At 49.1% G+C, this 26,615-nt stretch overlaps 1 protein-coding gene across 5 annotated transcripts in view; it reads right to left on the bottom strand.

The window, feature by feature from the left end:
* The window catches only part of DPP6 (dipeptidyl peptidase like 6), a 1,023,012-nt gene that overhangs the window by 33,785 nt on the left and 962,612 nt on the right, over positions 1-26,615 (bottom strand). For all 5 annotated transcript variants that reach the window (XM_067747535.1, XM_067747534.1, XM_067747537.1 and 2 more), the window contains exon 17: positions 5,328-5,375. In XM_067747535.1, coding sequence (XP_067603636.1) covers positions 5,328-5,375 — 48 coding nt within the window. The remainder of the gene's footprint in view (positions 1-5,327; positions 5,376-26,615) is intronic.

Raw genomic sequence — 26,615 nt, 5'->3', positions numbered from 1 at the left:
GCCTCTCGTTGCGGAGCACAGGCTCCAGACGCGCAGGCCCAGTAGTTGTGACTCACGGGCCTAATTGCTCCACGGCATGTGGGATCCTCCCAGACCAGGGCTCGAACCTGTGTCCCCTGCATTAGCAGGCAGATTCTCAACCACTGCGCCATCAGGGAAGCCCACTGGTGTCCTTTTATAGAAAGGGCAGATTTGGACACAGACATGCACACAGGGAGAAGATGAAGAGCCTGGGGCGACGTTTCCATAAGCCACGGGATGTCAAAGACCGAGAGCAGCCGGCAGAAGCGGGGAGAGAGGCCTGGACAGCGTCTCCCTCAGCCTCAGAAGGTACCAACCCTGCCGACACCTTGATCGTGGACTTGCAGCCTCCAGAAAGGCGATGCAATAAATTTCTGTTGTTCAAGCCCCCAGCGTGTGCTACCGTGTGATGGTGGCCCTAGGAAAGTCATACACGAAGCTGCTGAGATTTCGGTGGTGGCTGTTACAGCAGCTCTGACCATTCAGTAGCAAAATCCTGACTTTATCTGAGGTGCGGGGAGCCCAGATAAAAGACATTTCCCAGCATCCTTGGCAGCCTGGTGGACACGCGGCCAAGCTGTGACCTCTAGATGGAAGCAGAGTGTCGGCAGCCCCTGTGGGGAGACAGCCTGAGGCGCTCAGTTACAGGAACCACCCTGTGCTTCACCCGCCCTCCTGTCTTCCAGCCCGGGATGCAGACACGATGCCACTGTGCATCACAAAGCAACACGTCTTCCATCCAGTTTCAGCAACTGCTATCTTGAGTTTTCTGTTACACGCAGCCAAATGTGATCCCAAATGATCTAAGAGATTTTGTTTTCTTCTTGCGGTACGCGGGCCTCCCACCGCCGCGGCCCTTCCCGCTGCGGAGCACAGGCTCCGGACGCGCAGGCCCAGTGGCCACGGCTCACGGACCCAGCCGCCCCGCGGCACGTGGGATCCTCCCAGACCGGGGCACGAACCTGCGTCCCCCGCATCGGCAGGCGGACTCCCAACCACTACGCCACCAGGGAAGCCCGATCTAAGAAATTTTTATATTTTAAAAGAAGCCTTTGTGCAGGTGTGATGTCCACACCCACAGGAATGAATACACAACAGGAGTATTTCAGGCACCTGCTGGGCGGGGAGAAGTAGGTACTCCAGGGGGTCTTTCTGGAGCCCCTCAAACTGCCATCTCAGAACACACATCAGACACTGAACGAAACACCCCTATTCTCTTGGGTGGTGGGCACCACAGCAGCAGCCACATTGAGATCATGCCTTTTCCAACTTAATTTTGTGGCTTAAGTCAAAAGTCTGACCAATTCTGAGCTATATCGAGAACTATAAACGCAGAAACAGGGAAAGTCAGAGTGAAACATCTCCTGAGTTTGCATTAGGCTGCAGGAAAACCGAGCTCAAATGTAACCACATGCACAGGCTTATACAACAAAGGTGACAGAAAAGATTCCACACATCAGCACGGGACGTAAATGCTGTCCAGTGTCCCATCAAGCAGCACGTGGCTGAGATGAAGCACGACGGTGTCACCTCCAGGTTCTCTGTTAAATTTCAGAGACGAATGGGACACCGACTGCAGAGCCAACCTCACCCCGTGTGCAAAGTGCTTTTTCTTTCTTATTCCCTGGGCCCTCTCTCTTTGCCTCTGGGAATCAGCCACAAGAGTGACAGCTCAACTGCAACAGTAAAATGCTTAAAAATACCTGCTGTGTCAGGAGCGCCACAACAGAATATGGACGACGACCTACAACCTCCAGTCTGTCCATGGTGGTTGGGATGACTGGTTAATGCAGCTAACCAACCAAACATGAAAATAACTGGTCGTTTAGCTTCCCGAGTAGAATCAGTAAAATACCTCAGAACTCTCTTTTAGAGGCACTGCACCCCCCATACATTATTTTATAAATAGAATAAATAAAATGTTGTGTCGATGCTATTCCGAATATCTAAGATACAAATCTGCTTCATTTTCGCTCACACCCGAGCCTCGGGAAAGTGATGGTGACTACCCAGCACCACGGGAACGGCAAGGCGGTGGGGGGAGGGAGGAGGGGGCATTGGGAGCTTTTCACGGTCCTGACCGTCAGGACCCCTAATGGTGTCATCACATCCAGGCCTGAACATGACTAAAAGCAAAATCCATTCTGAAAAGGTAGGTATTAACCCATTGACTTGGATAGAAAAATAATAGGACCCTCCAAAGAAGTAAAAGTATTTAACTGAAATGGCTTTCTTAAGCAGAGTTACATCTACTTTTTAAATTATGGATTCACAGGAAGTTTCAGAAATAGTGCATTGAGTTCTGTGCTCCCTAACCTTAGCTTCCCCAGTAGCGACCTCTCATATCACTGTGGGGCAGTCACTGTACTGTAGTCACTGTACTGTAGTCACTGTCATGCAGTCACTATACTGTAGCCACTGTGGTGCAGTCACTGCACTGCAATCACTGTACTGTAGTCATTGTGGTGCAGTCAGTGTACTGTAGTCACTGGACTGCAGTCACTGTACTGTAGTCACTGTACTGCAGTCACTGGACTGCAGTCACTGGACTGTAGTCACTGGACTGTAGTCACTGTGGTGCAGTCACTGGACTGTAGTCACTGTACTGCAGTCACTGTGGTGCAGTCACTGGACTGTAGTCACTGTACTGCAGTCACTGGACTGTAGTCACTGTGGTGCAGTCACTGGACTGTAGTCACTGTACTGCAGTCACTGTGGTGCAGTCACTGGACTGTAGTCACTGTACTGCAGTCACTGTACTGCAGTCACTGGACTGCAGTCACTGTGGTGCAGTCACTGGACTGTAGTCACTGTCATGCAGTCACTGTCATGCAGTCACTGTACTGTAGTCACTGTACTGCAGTCACTGGACTGTAGTCACTGGACTGTGGTCACTGTGGTGCAGTCACTGGACTGTAGTCACTGTACTGCAGTCACTGTACTGCAGTCACTGTACTGTAGTCACTGTGGTGCAGTCACTGGACTGCAGTCACTGGACTGTAGTCACTGGACTGCAGTCATTATACTGCAGTCACTGTACTGTAGTCACTGGACTGCAGTCACTGGACTGTAGTCACTGTCATGCAGTCACTGTACTGCAGTCACTGTACTATAGTCACTGCACTGCAGTCACTGTACTGTAGTCACTGTGGTGCAGTCACTGTACTGTAGTCACTGTCGTGCAGTCACTGTACTGTAGTCATTGTATTGCAGTCACTGTACTGCAGTCACTGTACTGTAGTCACTGGACTGTAGTCACTGTATTGCAGTCACTGCACTGCAGTCACTGTACTGTAGTCACTGTGGTGCAGTCATTGTACTATAGTCACTGCACTGCAGTCACTGTACTGAAGTCACTGTCGTACAGTCACTGTACCTTAGTCACTGTGGTGCAGTCACTGTACTGTAGTCACTGTACTGCAGTGACTGTACTGCAGTGACTGTACTGTAGTCACTGTCGCGCTGTCACCGTATTGTACTGTCTTGCAGTCACTGTCGTGCAGTCACTGTACTGTAGTCACTGTCGTGCAGTCACTGTACTGTAGTCACTGTGGTGCAGTCACTATACTGTAGTCACTGTGGTGCAATCACTGTACTGTAGTCAGTCTTGCAGTCACTGTACTGTAGTGACTGTACTGTAGTCACTGTACTGTAGTGACTGTACTGCAGTCACTGTACTGTAGTCACCGTGGTGCAGTCACTGTACTGTAGTCACTGTACTGTAGTCACTGTGGTGCAGTCACTGTACTGCAGTCACTGTACTGTAGTCACTGTACTGTAGTTACTGTCGTGAAGTCACTGTCATGTAGTCACTGTAGTGCAATCACTTGACTATGGCCAGACCCCCGAATCTCTCAACCTCCTAGAATGGTCCCCCACTGTAGACCACGCTGGAGAAGTGGCTGGGGCCAGGCACATCTCTTCCCCCTGTAGACTCACCCCTCCTCTGAGGAGGAGAAGCAGCTCCCGCTCAGCTTGCCTCCCTCTGATGCCGTGCAAGTGTTTTGAGTGGGCTTTGTATCCATTCTGACATCCATTCTTTGGCTTTTTTTTCTTTACATTTAAATGATTTAATTATGTACTTGTGATTATATTATTACTTATCTTTAATTCTGAATTCCTGATAATTATTTGATAGTTTTTTGTGTGTGTGTGTGGTACGCGGGCCTCTCACTGTTGTGGCCTCTCCCGTTGCGGAGCACAGGCTCCGGACGCACAGGCTCAGCGGCCATGGCTCACGGGCCCAGCCGCTCCGCGGCATGTGGGATCTTCCCGGACCAGGGTACGAACCCGTGTCCCCTGCATCAGCAGGCGGACTCTCAACCACTGCGCCACCAGGGAAGCCCTATTTGATAGTTTTAAGAATATTATCATTTTGGATTTTTTTCTAAACACTGTCTCTAAATAAATCTATTTTATCGACGTTTGAACACTTTAACCATTTTTACCCAGTGATTAATACGCTGCTGGAGATCTCCTTTTCAGAACTTTCCCCCTAACCAGCTCTCCTTGGGGCCTGTAACCCTGCCATCGAGATAGGAGCCAGAGTGGCTTCCCGAGGGAATTACAGAAACTGCTACGAGCTTTGACTCCGTGCATGAAGGTAGAATGCTGAGCAGGGTCCTGCAGCGAAGGTGGCACCTGGGTGGTGGCAACCGTGGGAAGGAGAGGTGGGACTGTAAAGGCCTAGGATTCCCCGTGGATTAGGGCAGAGGAAGGCCGAGAAGGGTCAAGTTCCCTACTTCTCAGCTTTCCCGACGGTCTGCCTGGGACTGCACACATCAGTTCCAATTTTTCGTATAAATATACATGTGCACGTCACCCCCAACATGTGTGGGGTCCTCGAGACTCTCTGGAAAGTTCCGTCCCTGCAGTGGCAAGGACGTGAGGTGCCCCGTGTGCCATGAAAATGCCCCCAGAGCCACGGAGACAGGTGGCTCCTCGGCCCTGCGGGGAGATTCTCAGAAGGGGGAGGACTTGGGCAGGCCCGGCTCCAGATCCCAGGGCTGGACGCGCATATCCGTGCGGCTGGGGCTTTGCCCAGAGTGTCGCAGGCCGGCACGCCCTGCGGTGGCCTCCAGGCCTCGGCACTGGTGGAGCTGCGGGACCTTCTGGCTGGGAGGCCCGCACCTACACTTCCATCCCATGGAATCAGTGTTGGCGACCGCGGGCTTCATTCTGAAGTGCTAGGACATGAGCCATCTTGGCCTCCAAAAAGAAACTCTGCGCAGATTATCTCATAAAGCTTTTCTGCTTCTTTCCTCCCGAGCCGCAGGAAGAGTTAAGGAAAGACCAAAAGCACTTACTTTTCTTATCTGTCGTGTTGTGCACGGTCACCGTGGGGACCCCAGGACCTGCAGTGGGCAGAGAAACAAAAAGGGGGTCGTGAGTTTCGTGGAGAACAGAAGAGAACCAAGCCTTTGTTACAAGGTGCTCGCCGGGGGCTCTGGGGCGCCCAGCTCCGCGGAAGAGTCAGCAGCCATGGACGATGGCAGAGGCCGGGCCCTGGGTGTTACAGGCACGTCTTCCTAGCTTTGTGTCCGCGTCAATTACAATGAACCCAATGGAAGGTGTGTGTGTTTTAGATTATTATAAGGACATAAAACACCTATACCCTTATGACCTCATTCTGACTGTCCAGACCCAATTCCACGTTGTCTTCATGGAGTTCTGGTCAATCACTGCAGACTCAGTCCTAAGTCACCTTTCCAAGCTGCCTTGCTGGCCCCTCCCAGAGGAAGCCATCACCTCCACTGGTCTCCTGTAACGCTTGGTAAAAACTCACTAGTGTAACGGCCTAATTTTGCAAATGTTCACCTGCGTTTCAGTTTTCCCTGATGACGTAGCTCGCAGCTTCCAGCTCCAAGGCTGTCCTGAAGCTGCAGCCCTGGGGTGAGAAGGGGGCCTGGCCAGCTGTGGGTCAAGTCTGTAGGTCGACTTCGTTATTCTTTTTAGCAAAAGGAGGGTCCAGAAAGAGAAAAAGGCTTTGTAAATTACTTTTCAGCTATTCTGAAGGTGTATTAAGAGGCAGGCGTGGGTTTTTCTAACTTCATCTCTGCCGCTTCTCTGCACTCCTCCTGTTCGGTCGGGGCGAGCCTTCCCGTGGGATGTGACGGACACCAAGCTTGTTCCCACCGGACCTACTGTTCTCTCTGCCTGAAGTCTCCGTCCCCAAACACCGGCGCAGCTTGTCTTTGTCTTCATTAAGTGTCTGCTCAGACGCCTCCTCCCACCACTTACTGGAAGAGACCCCTCCACGACCATCGGCCCAGCTTCCACCTGCCCCTGCTGCCTGGTCTTCACAGGGCGCCGCCCATACCTAACGGCAGGACCCTCTGGTATGCATTTTCAGTATTTGTTCATTGGCCCTTTCAACTGCCCTAGAATGCAAGCTCTAGAATTTATGTGAACAAATTCTGGAAGTCTGTCTTTACTGCCATTATTTCCAGCATCTAGAATACCGTTTGGAACGTAGTTGGGGCTCGATGACATATTCGTGGAGCGAATGCCGAATGAATGATCACAGAACACACAGGACGGAGCAGGGGAGGCTGCCCCTTCGGCCCTGGTGCACTTGGGAGGAAGGAGACAGACAGGAAGTGAAGGCTGGCGGAGGGCAGGTGTGCAGAGAAAGATGGACGTGTTCTGGGAGCTGTAGGCCCTGGGGCTGCTTTTCCTCTGCCTCAGGCTGGGGTCTCTGGGACGCTACCAACTCCCAGGGGTGGCTGCACCTAAGCTGGGGATTCGTACTATTTGGGCAGCTTCCCGGGAATCATCATCAAAACTTCCTGCCTGCTTCCAAGGGGCCACGTGACAAGCGGCTGAGTTGAGAGCCAGGGTACTGGCCATGGATCTCACCACAGTGAGGCTCAGAGCCCACCCCACAGGGGCTGCTGAGGGGACATCCTAGTCCTGTGTCCCGAGAGAATGTGGCAGAAAAGCAGTGCAGTCCGAGGTACCATGGAAAGGCAAGATGGGCTGGTCCGGCCCGGGAGCACCCCCCGGCCTGGCTGAGCTGAGAAACAGACTGCGGTCACAGCAGCAGTGGACCTGAAGCCTGTCCGCTACCTGGGACTGGGCCCAGACACTATGCAGTGCACATCCGAAGTCCGGGAGGTCCGAGGCCTCGTCTCCCCGACCATGTGGCCCTCCCCCATTCACCCATAGATAGGATTGCCCCAACAGAATGCAGCTTAGCCAGTTATATTTGAATTTCAGATAGACAATATATATTCTTCAGTATAAATATGTCCCATGCAGTATTGGGACTTACTACTAAAAATCCATTTGTTGTTTACCTGAAATTTTGTGTTACTGGGTGTCCTGTCTTTTTATTTGCTAAACCTGGCACCCTTGACCCAGGGACGGGGAGGGTGAGCAGTGATGGGAGACTCTGTGCGTTTAACCTAAAGGGACAGCACTCACTGAAGGGGATCTAAGCACTGGCTGTGGGTTTAAATTATTGAGCCAAATTAAGTTTTCTGGCTCAAAGATCCATTTCCCCATGGGGCACTCATGTGAAAGAACAGATCAGTTACTAAGAAATAAAGAACCTGCATCTCTTTTCTCTGCACATTTCAGGGTGAGTAAATTTGCAAACAGAGCACATCCTCCATTCTTATTAATAATGTAAACAATTATTATTTATTTAGTGCCTACTATGTAAAAGGCACTCTGCTAGGTGTGTACATGAATAATTTGTAATACACCAGCTCTACAAAGCAGGTGCTTCTAACCATATTTTACAGATGAGAAAACACAGGTTTCAAGAGCTTTGTGTTTTTTGTCTCAGCCATACAATAAGAAAGTTGCTGAGCCTGGATTAGCCCCTTCTTATTTTTAAATCCATAAACTTGATATATGTTTCTAAAAAAATTCAAAAACTACAAAAAGGAATAAAAGTGACAAGTAAAAGACCCTTCTCACCCCACTTTCCAGAAGTAACCTAAACGTTTCTAAAATGTCCTCAAATGTTTCTCTGCATATAAGTGGTCAAATTTACACATAAGCAATTATTTTAAACATACAAATAAAAAATATAAAAAACCTTTCATGTAAATATGCAGTTTTATCAGACCTTAAGGTTATACCATATTGCCTCACTTTTGAAAAATAAAACATAATACACAGATTTTTGAGGTCACCTGTGTGCCCTGCCCTAGTCTCAGTCTGCTCCCTTTCCAGAGGTAACTGTTATCTTGGAGTTAGTATTTATTATTTCTCTGCATATTTAAAAGATATTTTTGCCACATGGTATGTGTTCACAATAACATATATGCCACACACAGTATAAAATAGCATGCCTCAGTGTAACATCTTTTGTATTGTCTTAATGTCCAGTCTGACAATAGCAAGAGAAGGAAGCCAAATGCCCACAGGATGAGTGAACACAGCCACTGTGGAGAACAACTGAGCGACGGCTGTGAAACCTGAAGACCCCTGACACCACCAGACAGTCCCATCCCTGGACCACATCTCAGAGCGAGCCCTGCACACGGACACAAGGAGGCAAGCACGCAGTAGATCGTTCTCAACAGCAGCTATGTCTGAGCCACAAGTGCCGAGCTAGCCATGGGCAGGGGAGGGGATGACTTAAATGCAGTCTGTCTGTTCACCCAGTGGAAGATCGCAGAGCACGTGAAATGAGTAGACAGACACCCATCAACACGGGCAAGTATGAAAAATACCACGTTGCATGAAAACAACAAGTTGCAGAATGGTAAATACTGTAATATACAATGATGTAGATAATTTTCACAATCTGTAAACCTTCGTTTTTAGCAGATGTATAGTATTCCATTACGTGGATATACCGTATTTCTTTGGTCCACTCCCTACTGATGGATATTTAGGTGGCTTCCTTTTGTTTTTTCATTGCCATAAACACTGTTGCAGAAGTCCCTCTAACATACATCTTCACACACAGGGAAGACTGTGTTGGTTAAGCTAGTTACTGGCATTGCAATTGCTGTGTTAAAAAGGTTTTATAGCTGGTTTTCACTAAATAAGCTTGTGGTTTCAAACACAAAACCCCCAAGTCTCAGTGCTTTAAAACAATGAAAGTTTATTCCTTGCTAATGTTACATCCTGGTAGATGGTCAGCTGTGGCCGTGCTGGTCCTCCTCCAGGATCTGGGCTGAAAGGGTAGCCTTCATCTAGAACGTACTGCGCTCGTGGCCAAAGGAAATGAGAAGGGAGCTGCAGAAACGCAGCAGCTCCTGAAACACCCTGGGCCATAGCTCATGTCCGCTCTGGTGCCTTTGCCAATGGAGCCGGAAAACCTCTCCGGGGTGGGGGGGTGCAGGTCACGCACGAGGGGAGGGTGGTTCCAGAGGGCAGACAGGGGACAAGGACATTAGCGCCCCAGGCAGAGACCCTGGACTCCAGTGAACACTGTCTCCTCGCCCTCTAATTGAGGGTGGGTGTGGGTCTATGGTATAACTTAAAAAAATGTGCTGTCTTTTTCACCGCTCTAATCCGCAAGTATTGTATCTTGGTATTGCTTTAAGTTACCTTTTGAGTGGAGCTGGACAACTTTCTGTGTGTGACATCTGCATTTCGTGTGTGTGTGACTGCAAACTCCCCTTTCCCGTGCACCGTCCACTTAAATTGCGTTGTTGCTCGTTCTTCTCTTATTTAGGAATGAGATCGTCACCGTGCTGCTGCAGACTTTTCTCCTGTGTTCTTTCTAATTTGTGCCTCAAAAAGTGTCGTAAGTACCAATGGTAGCAACTGTCATGCTGAATTGTACTTTCAAAAAACATAATCGCTCCTGCGTGCACGCACGCGCGCGCGCGCACACACACACACACACACACACACACACACACACACACACACACAGAGGAATCCTTGGGCTGGGGATCTGAGTCATCCCAGAGCCTGTTCTGAATCTGGGGATCAGTGCCCTGAACAAAATGTTTGCTGAATGGATTAACAGCTCATGCAGGATGACTTCCCAAGCATACACTTGGCCACCATGTGTCAAGGCAGCAAAGTTAAATTCCGCTAAAGAAGGATCCCCTAAGACCATTCCCATGTCCTGTGTCTTACAGTTCAGGTCATTGTTTCCCTGCTGATACTGAGCACCCAGCCCGCTTTTCTCTAACCACCGAGGGTAGCTGTCTCCACTTATAGGATCTGAATTGTGTGTGGCTTTCTTTCTGAGAGCCACATCACAACTGTGCCACATTCCCTGTTATTTTAATACAGAATATTCTTTAGAATAGCCAAACAGACACAATACAAATAAAAACTATATTTAAAGAAGCCACAAAGTTAAAAAGCAGCCCCCATGTATGATTTAAATCGACTGATTACAACCTAATCCCATCCAGTTATCCAGACCCTCCTCTGGGAGCTGGGCCCCCTGGGTCCACAGCCATCGTGGTCCAGAAGCAGGGTTCTCCCCCTCAAGCTGCCATCATACGAGCTCCTCTGGCCCAGGTGGCCTCGACCCACTGTTTTGCGTGAATTTTAAGATCACCCATCATTGTGAGACTTCTATGATGTTTGGGCTCCTGAAAACTGGCAGATAATTTAGGAAAACACCAAAATCTAAACAAACTTTCTTATAAGAAATGAAGAAAAAGCAGGAGATTCCCAATTCAGAGTGAAATATTTGGGCTTTGTGATACTTTGACCAGACCTGGGTTAGTGTCACCCAGGATTTCTGTAAGAAGAGAAGAAACGTGCTGAACACAGGAACAGCACACACGCGATTTCAGGGAGCTTGCAACATTTAACGGGGAGCCCTCCAAACTCATTTTAAACAATTAAGCATACTTTTACTAATGAGACTTTGGAAGGGCTTCACCACCGAAGTTTTAAATTGGTTTTCTTTACTTTTCTTCCTCTTCCTCCAAACGATCTCACGTGCATCTAGCCAACAACTAACTGATTAAACGCGTCATTTTGAACAGTAGGAAGCTTCTGTCCTTTTGTCACTGCTCCCAAGTAAGTCACTCCCTCCCCATCATCTGGGCACAGACTATCTCGGCCCAAATCCGGGAAATCATGCTTTTTGTTTGCTGGATGGTCAGAACCTGACAGCACTCTGCTTAACAGCTATTCTTCTGACAACGCCTATTCATAGTTTCTTCTTACTTTGCATGTAATTCAATTCAACAAATATGCATTGAGATTCTACCACGTGCAGGGCACAGTGCCAGGTCCAGGGGACACAGGCAGAAGCAGACGAAGTATTTGCCGTCAGGGAGCTCAGAGTCTAGTATAGGAAGACAGCCATGCACAAAAGCAGGCTTTGATGACTGTCACCAGAAGAAGGTGTACCATTGTGACATCTGCACACTGACTCCGGGACTAAGGATGCGGTCTGGAGCGCTGCTCTGGTCCCAGCCCTGCCACCAGCTGCTTTGTGGTTCCGGCCAAGCGACTTTTCTTCTCTGGGTCCCAAATGTGGAATATAGGGTGACTAAGGTCTATTCTTAGTAAGAGGAACAGAGGTTGCAGCAAAAACGATGACACCACCACTCAGGGTTCCTATTATGTGCCAGACGCGATGCTGGATGCTGGAGAGTCGCTGTCTCACTTCACCAGCTCCCAGAGACAGGGGTAGCCTACTCACAGAGATTAGGATGCTGTGATCAGAGCCTCCCCCTGAGACGCAACATGGCCTCAAGCAGGAGAGATGCTCTACCCCTGTGCCCAGAAGGAGGCGCTGTTCTCAGCCGGAAGCGGAAGGCAAGGAGGCGCAGGATGAAAGTGAGGGTGGAGAAGCAGGACAGCGTTTCTCTTTCTTCTCAGCAACCCTTCCAGTGTCTGCATGTTTTCGACTAGTCTTAGGATACAGGATATGCTTTCAAATAAGAGCATATAACTCTATGGCACTGTAAACACCTCTGTCAATTAAGTCCTGTATTAAACACCTGATTCTCTATGTGCTCGCCTATGGACACACTCTTATGCACACGCTCCTAGATTCGCGTGAGCAGGCACATATGGACACATACATGTAGACATAAAAATATTTATTATGATTCTCTTTGCCCCCTTCTAACTTTTTTTTTTTTTTTTGTGGTACGCGGGCCTCTCACTGTTGTGGCCTCTCCCATTGTGGAGCACAGGCTCCGGACGCGCAGGCTCAGCGGCCATGGCTCACGGGCCCAGCCGCTCCGCGGCATGTGGGATCTTCCCGGACCGGGGCACGAACCCGTGTCCCCTGCATCGGCAGGCAGACTCTCAACCACTGTGCCACCAGGGAAGCCCCCTAATATTTCTTAAGTCCTTGGTAGGTAAGTGTGTCTCAGCTGGTGTATACCCTTGTTCAAACTGAAATGCAGAACTGCATGAAAACAGTTCTATTTGCTCAGCCTTTGCTTACAAAGACATAACTGCAATAAAAGCAACATTTGGCCTTTTAAAAACTCTGGTTAGCGACAGAAACTATTCTGGCTCAAGTTAAAAATCTGACTTCTGAGTTTATATTGTTCCCGACAGGGAAAATAACCACACTGAAGCAAGCAAATTTACCACCAACACACAAGGTACTTTTGGTCAGTAAAGACCTTGCTGCCAGATGGGGGAGAAATTCAAATAACAAAAAGAAAAGCTTTGAATGACACAACAGACTTGCAAACAGAAAATATTTAGTTTTGTGTCTCTGGTTTCCAGTCCCATTCAGTTCAGAACATTAACTTACACCTGCTTGAGTGGATGGAGAGATATGACACTTCCAGATGAGAATGAAGTAATGAAAAAGTACACAAACTGGAAAAGAAACAAGTCGTGAGAATAAAAGAAAGTTCACACAGAGAGTGCTTGCCCTCACTGCTCTCATCTGTATCCTCAGAGGATGTTTATGTGACAGATAATTTCCACCAGAAGCTACACTCATGGTATATAAACAACGGAGACTCGGGCGGTCTGGCTGTCACCACCCGAGTCTCTCTCGAGTGGTGATGGACGGTTTCAAAGACCAGCGGCCAGCAGCGAGAGCGCGAGGAACGCTCTGGCCAGGGCAGACGATGGGCCATGGCCCCGCTGGGCATGGCATCCGGACCTTTTTATCTGCCAGTTCATGAGTTATGTATGCCTGATGCACAGGGTTTTATACGTTGAGGTGATATTATCATACCAATAAGCAGGGTGCTAGCTGAGCTACTGGAACTACTGTAGGTAATTAAAATATGTTCCAAAGACAAGATTTCCTCGTCAACACAGCAGATGGATTTTGTGGCTGTGTGACTTTGAAGCCTCGTATGGCTGACATCAACCTTGGGGTTTGGGGTTCCCCTGCCAAGCCCTGCAGCACTGAGTCTTTGCTCCAACCCCATTTCACGCGTCCACTTGAAAGCAGTCGTATTTCCCATGCAGCAGGGTACGTAGCGGCACTCAGTGGGGTTCACAGAAATCAGGGGGTGGTTTTTACAGGCTCACAACGGTGGTGAAAAATGTCACACTAACCTTTCCAGTCACATGTAACCTCTTCCTCTAGAAATTACATGTCACACTTTGGGCACACGACAGGCATGTTAATAAGAGAAACCATCCCAATCATAAAAAGGGGGTCTCTGTATGCTCCCCAAAGTCAGCTAGTATCTTTGGTAGTTGATCCATAGAAGTGTTAGGTTTTAGGAACTACCTGCCTTCAAGATATAGCAAAACTTTTGTGCCCCGTATGCATCACCCTGGCTGAAGGGTTTAGATGTTCAGCGTAATTCACAGAATACAAAGTATGAAGGAAGGAGCTTAGTTTTATTAATTTCGTGAGAGTAGGCAAACTACAAGAGAACTGATGAAACATACACTGGCTGTTGCATTCATCCCTGTGCGTGGCTGAGCTGGGATCTGGGCCAGGGAGGGATCAAGGCTCTTCTGAGTACACTTCCCACAGCTCCTGTATTGTCCTGTCTCTCAGAACTGTGAAAACACTTCTCATCATCTGCTGACATTGTGATCCAGTAGTTCTGTGACGAATTTCAACCCACGTAATTAAGTTCTGATTTGAGTTCTAATGATACACTATTAGTGATACACTATGTCCTATCTTTCCAACTATATGTGGAGCTTAGGAACCTATTTTATATAACTCTGTATCCCACATAGGAAAATGTACAGTGTCTTATTCATAGTAAGTGGCCAATGGATAGTTGCTGATTAAACGAAGGACAAAGCATTCATGGACAGGATGCGCACCCTGGGAAACTGTGAGGTTGGTGCAGTCAGTCCAGAGGCTGTGGCCTGTTCTCTTGAATAACCTCAAAGTTGCCAATTACCTGTTTTAGAAGTTAACTCTGGTTTTTAAAAAGTGCAAAAGATCACTTAGAGCTAAATTTTGTAATGAAGGTATTTTAAGTTTGTTAAGTTTGGTGATTACAGCAACTGTCAACATTCCAGCCTATCATAAAGAAGAGAATGGTAGACTCCTTGGGAGCCTGGAACATGGAGATCATGTTACAAGGAGGACCCTAAATTCTCCCAAGCAATGTCCTCTCAGTGGAGTAAATGGCTCAGCTTCCTGAGAAGAATGGTACTTATCTGGGTGTACAAATTACGGCGTGCAAAGAAATGAGGCTCCTTTTTGTAATCACAGTGAGGATGCGCTACATTTTAGGTCTTCTTTGCTTTTGAACTTGATCAAATCTCGACACAGCCCAGCTGGAAACTAAGGAGGCCCGTTGGTCTGCCTGCTTCCGCCCCCTGCTGGCCACCACTCTGTGTCACTCCCCAGGCTGCCTGCCGTTGTCCCCTGGCCCCTCACCGTCAGCCCACTGAATAAAAGCAGGAGTGACTGGCCAAGCACCGGGTGTGCGCCCTGAGGGCAGAGCCTCAGTTCTCAGTGCAGAATCTCTGAGGTGGGGATGCCACCTGCCTGCGGGGTAATGGGGTGCCTAGGAGCTGACCCCCTAAGGCTCCTGAGAGGTGGGCACTACCTGAGATACAGAGAATCCTGCTTTTCTTTTTGGACTCAAGGTTGTAGAACAAACAGATCACATCTCTTAAAGGGAAATAATTCCACACTCCACTCTCTCAAACCACCACATCCAATTCCTCAGTAGGTCCCCTCAGTTGGGTCTGCTAAAGCGTCTCGTGCCCCCTCTCATTGCCATGGTAACGTTCTCAGCGCTGCCCAGGGATCCCCACCAGTTCTGACCTCGGCACTCTTCTGATTAACACCCTTGAGTCGCTTGCCATTGCCCACAGGATAAAGCTGAGACTCCCAGCATGGAATATAAGACCTTCTCAGACCTAATCTCCTATCACCCAACACACACCTTCCAAACTCGTTTTTCTGAAGAGAAGCTGCGCTGCTTCACACACTTGTGCCTGCTCGTCCCCCCTCTGCAATGCCCCGCCCTCCTGGTCTCCTCTAAACCTCTGCATAGCCTTCAAGGCTCAGTTCAAACATCTTTTCTCTGACCATTCCCTCCTTTGTGGCACCAGTGTGATAATAATAATAAAAGTAAAAATAGCAACAACAACAATAGTTCATAATTACACCATGATCACCATGTGTCAGGCACTGTTTTAAGTGTTTTCCACATAGTAACTCCTTCAGTCTTTAAAGTAAACCTATGAAGTAGGCACTATATCCCCGTTTCACAGATGAGTAAGCCAAGGCACAGAACTGCCTGTGGTGTCGCCAGGATTGACACCAGGCACAGTCCATCCATTTGGCCTCTCGTATACATATATTTCTTAATTACAAAGCACAGTAACCCTCAGTGTTCATCTTAGCTGCATCACTGGCTAGCTGAATGGAGGTGAGCAGGTTACTGTAATTAGCTGGTCCTTGGTTTCTCCCTCTTCAGGAGTTGTTCTGAGGACTAAATGATGACACACACAAAATGCCTAGAATATGCCTTGCACATAACGATATAGTCAAGGAGCTGTTAACATCCGTTCTCCCGGTGGTCACATTGCAAGATGACTGGTTAGGGGTTAGGGAATGACAGCCTGGACTCCCAGGCACTGGGAGGATTCTTGTGCAGGAATCCCCTACATGATGAAAAACCTGTTCTTGGTCAATGTGCCACCTGCACCATCACAGCCCTAACACACGTGTTCCCTCGTCCCCAGGGCTCCTGGCTGAGCAGTGTGGGCCACAGTCTTCAGAATGGTCCCACATTTTGTGAGATGTTGAGGATCTGCACGGCCTACCACGTGCGTCAGGCATGAGGAGGCACCTCTGTTCTCCAGATGCAGCCCGGAGCCTCTGACTATCCAGACCTGCTTGTCCTTCAGGGCCAGCGGGAGGTTCTCCAGATGCAGCCCAGAGCCTCTGACTATCCAGACCTGCTTGTCCTTCAGGGCCAGCGGGAGGTTCTCCAGATGCAGCCCAGAGCCTCTGACTATCCAGACCTGCTTGTCCTTCAGGGCCAGCGGGAGGGTCCTTCCCTGGGCTGTCCTGACTTTGCCGTTCCCACCCCACTCCCGAAGGCACTGAGCTGCTGTCCCGCACCTTTCGACTTACTGTCTCTGTCTTATCCCACAACTGGGTTATTAAGCATCTGAGGCAGGACAAGGTTGTGAGCACCTTGCAGAGAAATCCTCCAGAAAGCGGCTTTAATAAGCCAAACACACTTCCCTGTTACCCGTAGGCTCTCGGTACAACTGATTTTTATTTCCTTTGAGCAGACTTTTCTTATGACCTAAACTTTGCCCCACATTTCTGTAATCTGCAGTACGAGGTGACAGGACGGGACTGGAGCTTTTCCTGGGAGCCTCTCGAGGCAGCCATTTCCAGACGGGGCATCCCAGTAAGTTTTCTTTTGAAGAAGAGGCTCCAAGACTCAAAATGCACCGGAGAACACTGGGATTAGAGGATCTTTCCACTCCCTTTTGCCCTAACATCCTACGAATCTAAAGACATTCCTGACACCCTCTAGCTAGAAGTCAGTCCTCAGTTCTCTGAATCACTTAATAATTGTTTCACTGCTTTCATTATACCAACTGCGGTCTTGTATTATCGTCCTCACGAATATGTATCGTCTCAGCCACCTAAACCCCAGGGCCCCGAGGGCAAGGATGGTGGAGCACGGCCCACTGGGCCCCCAGAGTCTCCTGCACATGGAGGACCCTGAGTAAAGGTTTTAAAAAATAAATGAACAAATTCAGAAAGTGTAACAACTCCTGGGGGATCGTAGGGCACATGTAAATATAGAAGTTTTACTTTCTTTGCGTTGGGATGGAAATGGTGGAAACAGAAGTGAAAAAAAAACCCAACACAGATGTTAGAACTTGAGAAAGCACTGCTCCAGAAGACTTCACCAGTGGGAAGAAAAGGACAAGAAATGAACAATACTACTCTCACAAGCACAGCAAGTTCTGTGTGTGGGTGTGTGTACCTCTGTGTGTATGTGTCTGTGTTTACATGCATGTATGCGACCATGTGTGCACATGTGTACATGAGTGTGTGCATGTGAGAGCGTGTGCATGTCAGTGTGAGTGTGTGTGTGCACTCTGTCCACAGATGTGCCCACGCCAGGGCAGGGCTCCTCATTAAAACTCATCTTTAAAAATTTTTCTGTTGTTAAAATAAAATCCCTTCCCCCACGTTCCTCATTTTTTATCATGTCACTGAGCAATCTGGAATACTTTAAACAAAATGAGTGACGCCTAACACCACAATGAAATATTTCACAACACCTACGTGAATGCCCTGCGAAAAGGTAGAAATGTACTGTGAACAGCCACGCGAGTGACACTTTTAATTAATTTCCTCTTGCTGTAGCAGCCATGCTGTTAAAGTGACAGAAGAGATTTCTCTCTTACACACCAGCCTCCTAACTGAGCACTATTTTTATCTGAAGGCCCAGACACCAGGTGGGCTGGGAAAGGTGAGATGGAGTCTGTGTGCTCGGAGGGGAGCATTTCCCGAAGAGGGAGACGGAAACAAGTCGGCCCAGCGCGTGATCTCCCTCAGCCGGGGCTCCTCCCTAAGAGAGGTGCATCTTCGGAGTCAAGCTTCAAGGCCAGACACCCTTCTGAGAGGCCCTGGAGGTGCAGAAACGAAGCTCACGGTGATTAACTAGAAGTGGGGCCCGGAGGGCAGGCCCAGCTGGCTTCGGTGCACCCAGAGTAAAGGGAAGGCTTTGAAGATTCTGGGGGTCTCAAGGCGCCCCTCAAGGGCCACCCCCCCCCCAACGGCTGGGACGCAAACAGCTTTCAAGTCACTGCCACCTCCAGGGGTAGCTCTCTCAACACGACAGTGTCAACAGGCATATTGGATGAACGTTGAATTTACCATTTTTCATTGATTCTAAGACACCATCAATTGCAAGATGAACTGCTGCTTTCATAAGATTTTACAGAGATTGTAAGATCCATCCTAACTTCAGAAAAATTCAAAACGGGGGAAGTATACCTTGGAAGCAAGGATACGGTATTTCACGTACTCTCTCCAGTTCCAGCTGTACCGGCATCCCCTGGAGGACCTGGGCCAACAGCAGCTGGTGGGCTCTACCTCAGAGCTTCCGATTCCCGCGTGTATGACGGGTCTGAGAATCTGCAGGTGTAATGAATCCACACCCCACGCTTCGAGAACAGCTGCTCTAAGGCAATAATTTAAAGCAAGCTCCTGTTCAGTGATTTATTATAAGAAATATATATTTATCTCTGTCCACAGTTCCTGGCACATAGCTCCTAAAACCCTTGTCATTTCCTGTATTAGGGCAATAAGGCATCTTCTGCAATATCCGGTTTTTGCTCTGGGTTCCTGAAATAGTTTCAGAGCCAAAAAAAAAGGGAGATGGCGGGACTTCCCTCGTGGCACAGTGGTTGAGAGTCTGCCTGCCAATGCAGGGCACACGGGTTCGAGCCCTGGTCTGGGAGGATTCCATATGTCGCGGAGCAACTAGGCCCGTGAGCCATAACTACTGAGCCTGTGTGTCTGGAGCCTGTGCTCCGCAACAAGAGAGGCCGCGATAGTGAGAGGCCCGCCCACCGCGATGAAGAGTGGCCCCCGCTTGCCACAACTAGAGAAAAGCCCTCGCACAGAAACGAAGACCCAACACAGTCATAAATAGATAAATAAATAAAATAAAATAAAAAGGGAGATGGATCTTTTGATATTCATAACAAGCCCCTTTCAACCACACCTGGATTTATATAACTGAGGTGACTTTTGGGAAACCCCAAAGGATGGAGACTGTTTGCAGGAAAACCAACACGATTAGAGGCTCTGAAGTTTCAGCCCCACTCGCAACCTCTCTGGAGAAAGGGGCTGGAGGCTGAGTCCAATCACCACGGCCCATGATCTAACGAACACGCCTGCGTACTGAAGCCGCCACAAAGCCCCGAAAGGACGGGGCTCGGAGAGCTCCCAGGATGGTGAACGGGGGGAGATGCTCGTGGTGGGGGGCATGCCCGGAGCGAGCAGGGCAGCCCCGTGCGCATTCCCACGTACCTTGTCCTGTCCATCACTTCCATCTGGCTGCTCTTCTCTACAATAAACTGGTGATCTAGTAAGTAAACTGTGTCTGAGTTCTCTAGCAAAGAACGGCTCTAGCAAATTAATTACACCCAAGGAGGAGGGCCTTGGGAACCTCCAATTTATAGCCATTCAGTCAGAAGCGCAGGTGACAGCCTGAACTTGCAACTGGCACCTTAGGTATGCCCTTAGCATGTGAGGTCTGATGCTAACTGCAGATCTGATGTCAGAACTGAACTGACTTTGTAGGACATCCAGCTGATGTCCCAGAACTGCTTGGTGTGGGAAACCCCACACATCTGGGGACCGGAAGTGTCAGAAGTGGAGCGTCCCTGTGAGTATGGTTAAGAGCAGAGCTGCCACCAGGAGGAACGTTTTCCTTTACGGTTGGCCTTCAGTCAGGTGGGATTTTAGGTAGTTGAGGAAGGGTTTGAGGGGATATGTAGTGGGGACTGTGTCAGTTTCCCAAGGCTACCTTAACAAAGTCCCACCACTTCAGCGGCTTAGAAACAACAGACGTGTATTGTCTCAGAGATCTGGGGGCTGGAAGTCCGAGATCAAGGTGTCAGCAGGGCCTGTAGGGGAGCATCCTTCCTTGTCTTTTCCAGCTCCTGTGGTGGCTGTCAACCGTTGGGGCTCCCTGGTCTGCAGACTCATCATTCTGAGCTCTGCCTCTGCTGTCACAAGGCATCTTCTGCCTCATGTGTGTCTCTTTTCCTCTTCTTATAAGGACACCAGTCATATTGGATTAAGAGCCTGCCCTGCTACAGAATGACCTCATCTTAATTAATTACAAATGCAACGATCCTATTTCCAAGTAAAGTCACATTCTGAATAACAGGGGGTTGGGACTTTAACATATCTGTTGGGGGGAAACAACTGAACCCACAACAGGAACCTAGAGGTGGATCCTAGTTTGTCAGGAGAGCCGCCCACGGTCCATGCTGACCCTGTCTGTGTAAGTCCTTGGCATCCTCCTTTCCCCAAGGACACTCTCCTATATGTCTTACCTAGGTCAAATTTCAAGACACCCCCGGAACAACCAAATACAGCACAGAAGCAGGTTACTGTCAAACAGCTCTCCCTGGGCGGCTGTGCCTGCACCGGGATCCGGGGTACGTCCCCTCAGAACCTCAGGCTGTAGATCACAGCAGAGAAAAAAGCGGGTACTATCCACGTTCCAGGTCCACAAAATGATGATCATTTCTGCAATGAATAGATTAAACTTTACTTCTTAGCCCTGAACATCATGATCCCACAGTAGCAGTGTAGACGGGTTAGTTAAGAGCACAGACTCAAGTCTTGTCTGAGCTCTCCCACTTACAGACATGCAAGGCTGCTTTCTGAAGGTCCAGACCCCAACCGAGATCTTCAACATCTACTTGGGCTAGTTTTGAAGGCCACCACTGACTGTTTCTTGTACCCAGAAAGTCAATAAAAATTCTTTTTCCACAGATATGTTCAGTAATAAGCTTTGGTCATTTTAGCCTAATTTTTGCTCAGATTGGAAACTTAATAGCCAGTATTAACTGACCACTATGGAAATTTATGCTGCCAGTCGTCAGAAGAAAGAGGTGAAATTTCCCCTCACTGCAAGGAATAGGTGAGAATGATGGAAGGCCCCACCTCTGAGGTACAAGGTCAGAGCTAAGGGGACAACAGCAACAACACCACCAAGCACATCATCATCATCAACACCAACAGCATCAGCAACAAATACAACACCATCATCAACAACAACCACACCACCACCATCATCAACATCAATGTCATCAACATCATCATCATCAACAGCAAAGCCAATACCACCATCATCATGATCAACACCAGCAACATCAACCACACCACCACCACCATCACCATCATCACACCTTCAATACCACCAACATCATGATCAACACCAGCAACATCAACCACACCACCACCACCATCACCATCATCACACCTTCAATACCACCAACACTATCTTCATCACCATTATCATCGACATTATCGATGACAACGACAGTTGCCGTAAGTGCTTTCTAAATAATAAATAATTTAAACATAATCATTACTGTCTAAATCTGTTCGGGCCCTTGTAATACAGTCCCATAGACTGGTGGCTTATGAAGAACAGCAATTTCTTTCTCACAGTCTGGAGGCTGGAGGGCCAAGTGCCTTCTCCCTGTGTCCTCACAGGCTGGAAGGAATGAAGAGCTCTCAGGGCTCCCCTTTATAAGGGCACTGATTCCAATCATGAGGGCTCCATCCCCCTGACCTAGGTACCTCCCAAAGACTTCACCTCCTAATACCATCACCTTGGGGGTTAAGATTTCAATATATGAATTTTGGGGGGAGAACATAAATATTTGATCTATAGCAATAACCTTACAAGGCAGGTACTATTATTATCCCAAATTTATAGATGAGGCAGCCGAGGCACCTCCTCTTGCTTCCTTCTCCTTGATGAAGGACCATCTGCCTTTTTTCTGCTTCCCATTTTTACCGGTTACCAAACACTCCCTTTCTGGGCAACTACGGCACTTACAGTGTTTCCCAATCTGCCACATCCTGCCCTTTATTGTTCCCCGTTGGTTGGATGTATTTGTCTCCTCGATGTAAGTTCCAGAGCACAGAGACCTGTAGCTTCGTGCTCTGACAAGTTCCTGCCCACCACGAGGGTGGGGTAGCCTGTCTCTAGCAGAGGTGCTTGGCAATGTCAGCTCACTCTCTCTCTCCCCATGCTCCTCTGCCCCCCTGGCCAGCTGTTAATTCTGCAGACTTTGGGTTACTTGAGGGCAGCCTTTCTCTGTCTTCCTCACGTCTGCATACCCAGCATTCAGCCCCGCCTCTGGCACTTAGCGGGCAGCAAAGGACTCTTTGCATTGGACGGATCAGTCCTCTGTGGCCCCACTGGGTGGTCTGACATATTCAGACAAGATGGTATGATTTACACACATCGGAGGAGACACCAGCCACAGGAAATTACCTGTAACTCCGACCCCACCGCAGTTCTAGGAAGAGGCACAGATTCGCAGGGCTGCAGTGCCCTCTTGTGTCTGGGGCTTCTCCAGGGCTCAGTACACTTAGGTCTGGGGAGGAGATCTTGGTGGAGAGCAATCGGCGAAGAAGTTAGCTTTTCCCAGTGCACCAGAGGGAGCAGATGTGGTGTCACAGGCACCTGGACCATGCAGACACTGATGACAGAGCAGTTTTGGTCCTGGCTCTGCCGTAACGAGCCGTGGGCCTGGGGCAAGGCGCACGCGGTGCCCGAATATTCTCATCTGTCAAACGGGTGGTGGCTTTGCTGGTGGGAAGGGAGAGGGGGAACTGCTGATGTACAGAGCAGTGTCCAGGCTCTAAATCCATGCATTTTTGTCAGCGGGAGCCTCCAGGAGCCTCTAACTTCCCCAAGGTCGAGGACGGTGCCTCATCCCAACGTGGACCGTTGGCTCTGGCCAGGTCCGGGGCTCAGAGCTGGAGAATTCCTCTGGCTCCCCCACCCCAGCGCACAGCTCTGACCCCAGGACGTGACAGTTCTCTCAAGTGCCCTCCTGTAGGCATGAGCCCCGTGGGCAGGAACCCTCCTGTGTTCTTCCTCTCCCTTGTAGCTCCTCCTAACTGAGCCACATGGACAAGTGAGGCAGAGGTCGGAACCCGTCTTAGGGAAGTTCGGGGGAGATGAGGGTGCAATGACTCTCCTGAGGGGTAAACCAGGCAGGGCTTTGCTCTTCCAGTGAGATGGACTGCATTCTACTTTGCAAAGCCTCCTAATAAATTATTTCACATGCATTTAATTTGTGATAAAGAACAGACATAATGTGTTCATATGTTTTTGTAAAGAAATGTCCAAATCTCCTGCTAGCAGCTAACTTTACACAGTAAAGTTCCCTGATGCTCTGGAGCTGAGAAGGCAGAGGTCAGCTCCCCGAAGGCAGGAGCCCGAGAGGGGACTTAATGTGGGTCCGAACATGCAGTTTAACGAGCTGGGGTGAAGAGAGGCTCCGAGCTCTCTACGATCCTCCTTTCCCTGAAAAGGAAAACTGATAAAACTAATAAAATGCACCCACTCATTCTAAGTGCACAGAGTCTAAACTTATCTTGGGAGAAGTCTCATTTCAAGAGATTTTTTTAAAAGAAAGAATGTTTTGCAATTTCCTAAGCAATTGCTACAGGCTGAAATGAAAATACAGATCAGAGATGAGCACAGAAACAGAGACGATGTTCAGAAGCAGTTTTCTTAAACAGAATCAACATCCCTTCAGCAGCCTTTTCTTGTTGTTTTGTTCTTTCAAGAAAGATTTTTTTTTCTTTTACAATTTCTGCTCAGCTCTGCCTACATTCTCAGTAACTCTAAATCAGGGGCGCCTGGATTTCAGAGGTTTTATTCTATACCATCAAGGCATTTATGTCAACCAGTGACTGAAGCAAGCTTCAAAGTATCCACAGAGACCGCTCTGAGTCTCAGGACCTGGTTCCTGACTGTGATGTGACAGCGTTTGATCTGGAAGCATCAGGAGCGTTCTCTTTAGTGGGTATCACGGATTACTCTCATTTTGTCCTGTCGTGTCCTTTTCTTTCTGGGTGGAGAGTCCTGTGGTCCTTTCTATAAGGTGAGAGTGAGGGTGGGGACGGCAGCTTCTGAGCGGGGCGGGGGGTGGGGGGGGACGACGCCCGCTCACTCGGGAAGACGCGGGAGCACGTGGAAGGCGAGAGGCACCAGTGAGTCAGGGGCAGGAACCACGGAGAGAAAGGTCATCCCGTCATCCTCATACAACACCTGGAGCCAACGCCCAGTCCACCCACCCAAAGGACAGCGAAGCTGCTTACAAATGCAGAGCCTCTCGCCCGAGACATGAACTGGGCACTGGGCCTCCCGGGCTCCCTGGGCTTGGGGTGACGATGCCCATGGCTCTCACGGTGTGCACCTGCCTTCAAAACATTCACGTATGCGTTGTGCAAATACGCGTGAGCAGCGGCCTCACACGGGCACCCATGAAAACAAAGCATGATGAAGCATGAGTGTAAAGTCACATAACTGGCTTCTCAAACTGGCACAGAGCATTTTAGAGTTGATGGGAAATGAGAACCAATCTAGATTAGGGATTTTTCTCGCTCTGTCTCTGTCTCTCTTAGTTTTGTCTGAGGAACGACATACTCGAGGTAAAACAAGATTATTTTTTAAGTTTTGGAGCATCTCAGAGTTTCTGCTGGGACTGTGAGGTTTGGGCGTTGGCTTAATGAATGGGCTGAACGTGCACAAAAGTGTTCCACGCGGGCTCTGGACGTCGGCGCGCTTGTGGTCACCTGCCCAGACCTAATGGGGGTGAAGCTGCATTTCACTGGCTCAGGGAGATGCTGCTTAAATGTAAACACTACCTAGAAAACAACCCACTTCATAGACAAGGAAGCTGAGGCTCAGCAAGGCTGGAGGCCAGGGCTGTGGAAGCGTCGGGGCTGGAGCTGTCACTCATGCACGCGGTCCTGGCTGTACCGCTGCGACCACAAGAAGAGCCCAGAGGAAAAGAGCGCATCTCCACTTGCACACCTGGCTGTCCTTTCCCTGTAAGTCACGCACCTGCTGAGGCCACCTCACAGCTGGCTCCCTGTCATCCTAACCGTGGCTTCCTCATTTCTTAGCAGCGGAACCCTGTTTAAAATAAAACGTAGTGCTGAACTCCCATGTGTACTTAGTATAAACTCACTTTCTCCATTTAAAATGTATTGTACTTCATAACTTCCCGATATAAAGTCTATAAAAACCAGACTAAATGAATGGGAGAGTAGAGTTACAGCAGAAGTTTTATTCCAGTCTCAACACCCAATTTATTTTTCTATTTTCACTTGCACAGTAGGAGACATACAAACACTGCCCACAGTCACGCGACTGCAGATGGATCAGGGTTTCTCACGGTGGCCTGGCCATCTCAGGAGACCTGCCCCCGTTCACATGAGGCTTCCTCACTAGATATACGTGGCTACATAGCGGAAACCTGCGTGATATCTATCTTGAAATGCTGTTTGCTTAATCATTGCAGATTCTGTTTGTTAAGTGAGCTACACGAGAGTGGATGTCAGAGCAAATGTTCATCTACAGGCTGAAACCTAGATCCCTGCGCAGGGCACGGGAGGCTTTGGGTAATGCGGGCCCTCCCTGTCTGCCTCAGCACACCCCACCTTCCATGCTATTTCCCCACCTTACATTACATTTCCACGAGCCTATGAGTCTGTTTCATGCTTCTGATTCTTAGCTGGACTCTTCCCTTTGTTCAGAATGCTCTGCTGCTTCTCATGGCAAACCTATTTCTCTTCAAGAAGCCACCCTGTTGGTGCAGCTTTGCCACCAGACAAACTCTTCTAGGCGTGTGCTCACAAAATCGTGGTGACATTATTCACAATCACCTTCCATGGCAATGTTTACACATACCTGTTCCCCTCAGTCTATCTTTCCAAATGAACTTCCCACTACTCTCCTCATTGGTTCAACCTCAACTCCTCTGTCCCTCGCAGTGGACAGACCGCACTCACTGGCCCTGTTCTGCTCTTCCCTCTTCTTGGAATTAGACTCACTTAGTCTCTGGGAGGGGACCTTAGTGAGGGCGTCATGGGCGAGCTGGTGGGAGAGGAAGCAGGACCGGGGCAGGGGATGAGTGGGCCGTCAGATTCAAGAAGCAGCCAGTGTCTATTTCCAAGACGGAAAAGAGAGAAAGAAAAAGGGTTTCAAGGCATAGCAGGAAGAGGTTTTTTTAAAGAATTGTCGAGAACATTTAATAACTGCTCAGGAAATATTCAGAGGGCTGGCTGGCGTGAATCAGAGCGCCTACAGGAAAGGTAGGGCTGTGACAGCTTAGAAGATCTGGAAGGACGCGTGAGGTGCAGACAGGACTAGGAACAGGGACGTGGATGTGGGAAGGTTCCAAGCAGCTTTAAAACTCGGACTGCAAATGGGACGTGCTCTGGGGTCGGGGTAGAGAGCAGTGGGGGATGCTTCTGGAAGGGTGAGTCCTAGAGGCCACCTGAGGAGCGGAGACTGTACCTGAAAGGGCTGGGGAGGGCTCCGGGCAGGACAGAGGAAGCCTCACGCCTGCCAGCTACACACTGGCACCTGACGTCTGCCTCTATGAGGATTAAATCATGAGCCGCTACGGCTGCTGCCCTTCAACACCCCCTGAAAGGAGCTCAGGGGGGAGAGCAGGAAGGAGGCCCTCTGTGCTCTGGG

The sequence above is a fragment of the Pseudorca crassidens genome, chromosome 8 (genome assembly GCF_039906515.1).
Source record: "Pseudorca crassidens isolate mPseCra1 chromosome 8, mPseCra1.hap1, whole genome shotgun sequence".
NCBI classification, from domain to species: domain Eukaryota; kingdom Metazoa; phylum Chordata; class Mammalia; order Artiodactyla; family Delphinidae; genus Pseudorca; species Pseudorca crassidens.
The sequence above is the reverse complement of the archived record's forward strand: the minus strand, read 5'-3'. Positions and strand labels throughout refer to the sequence as shown.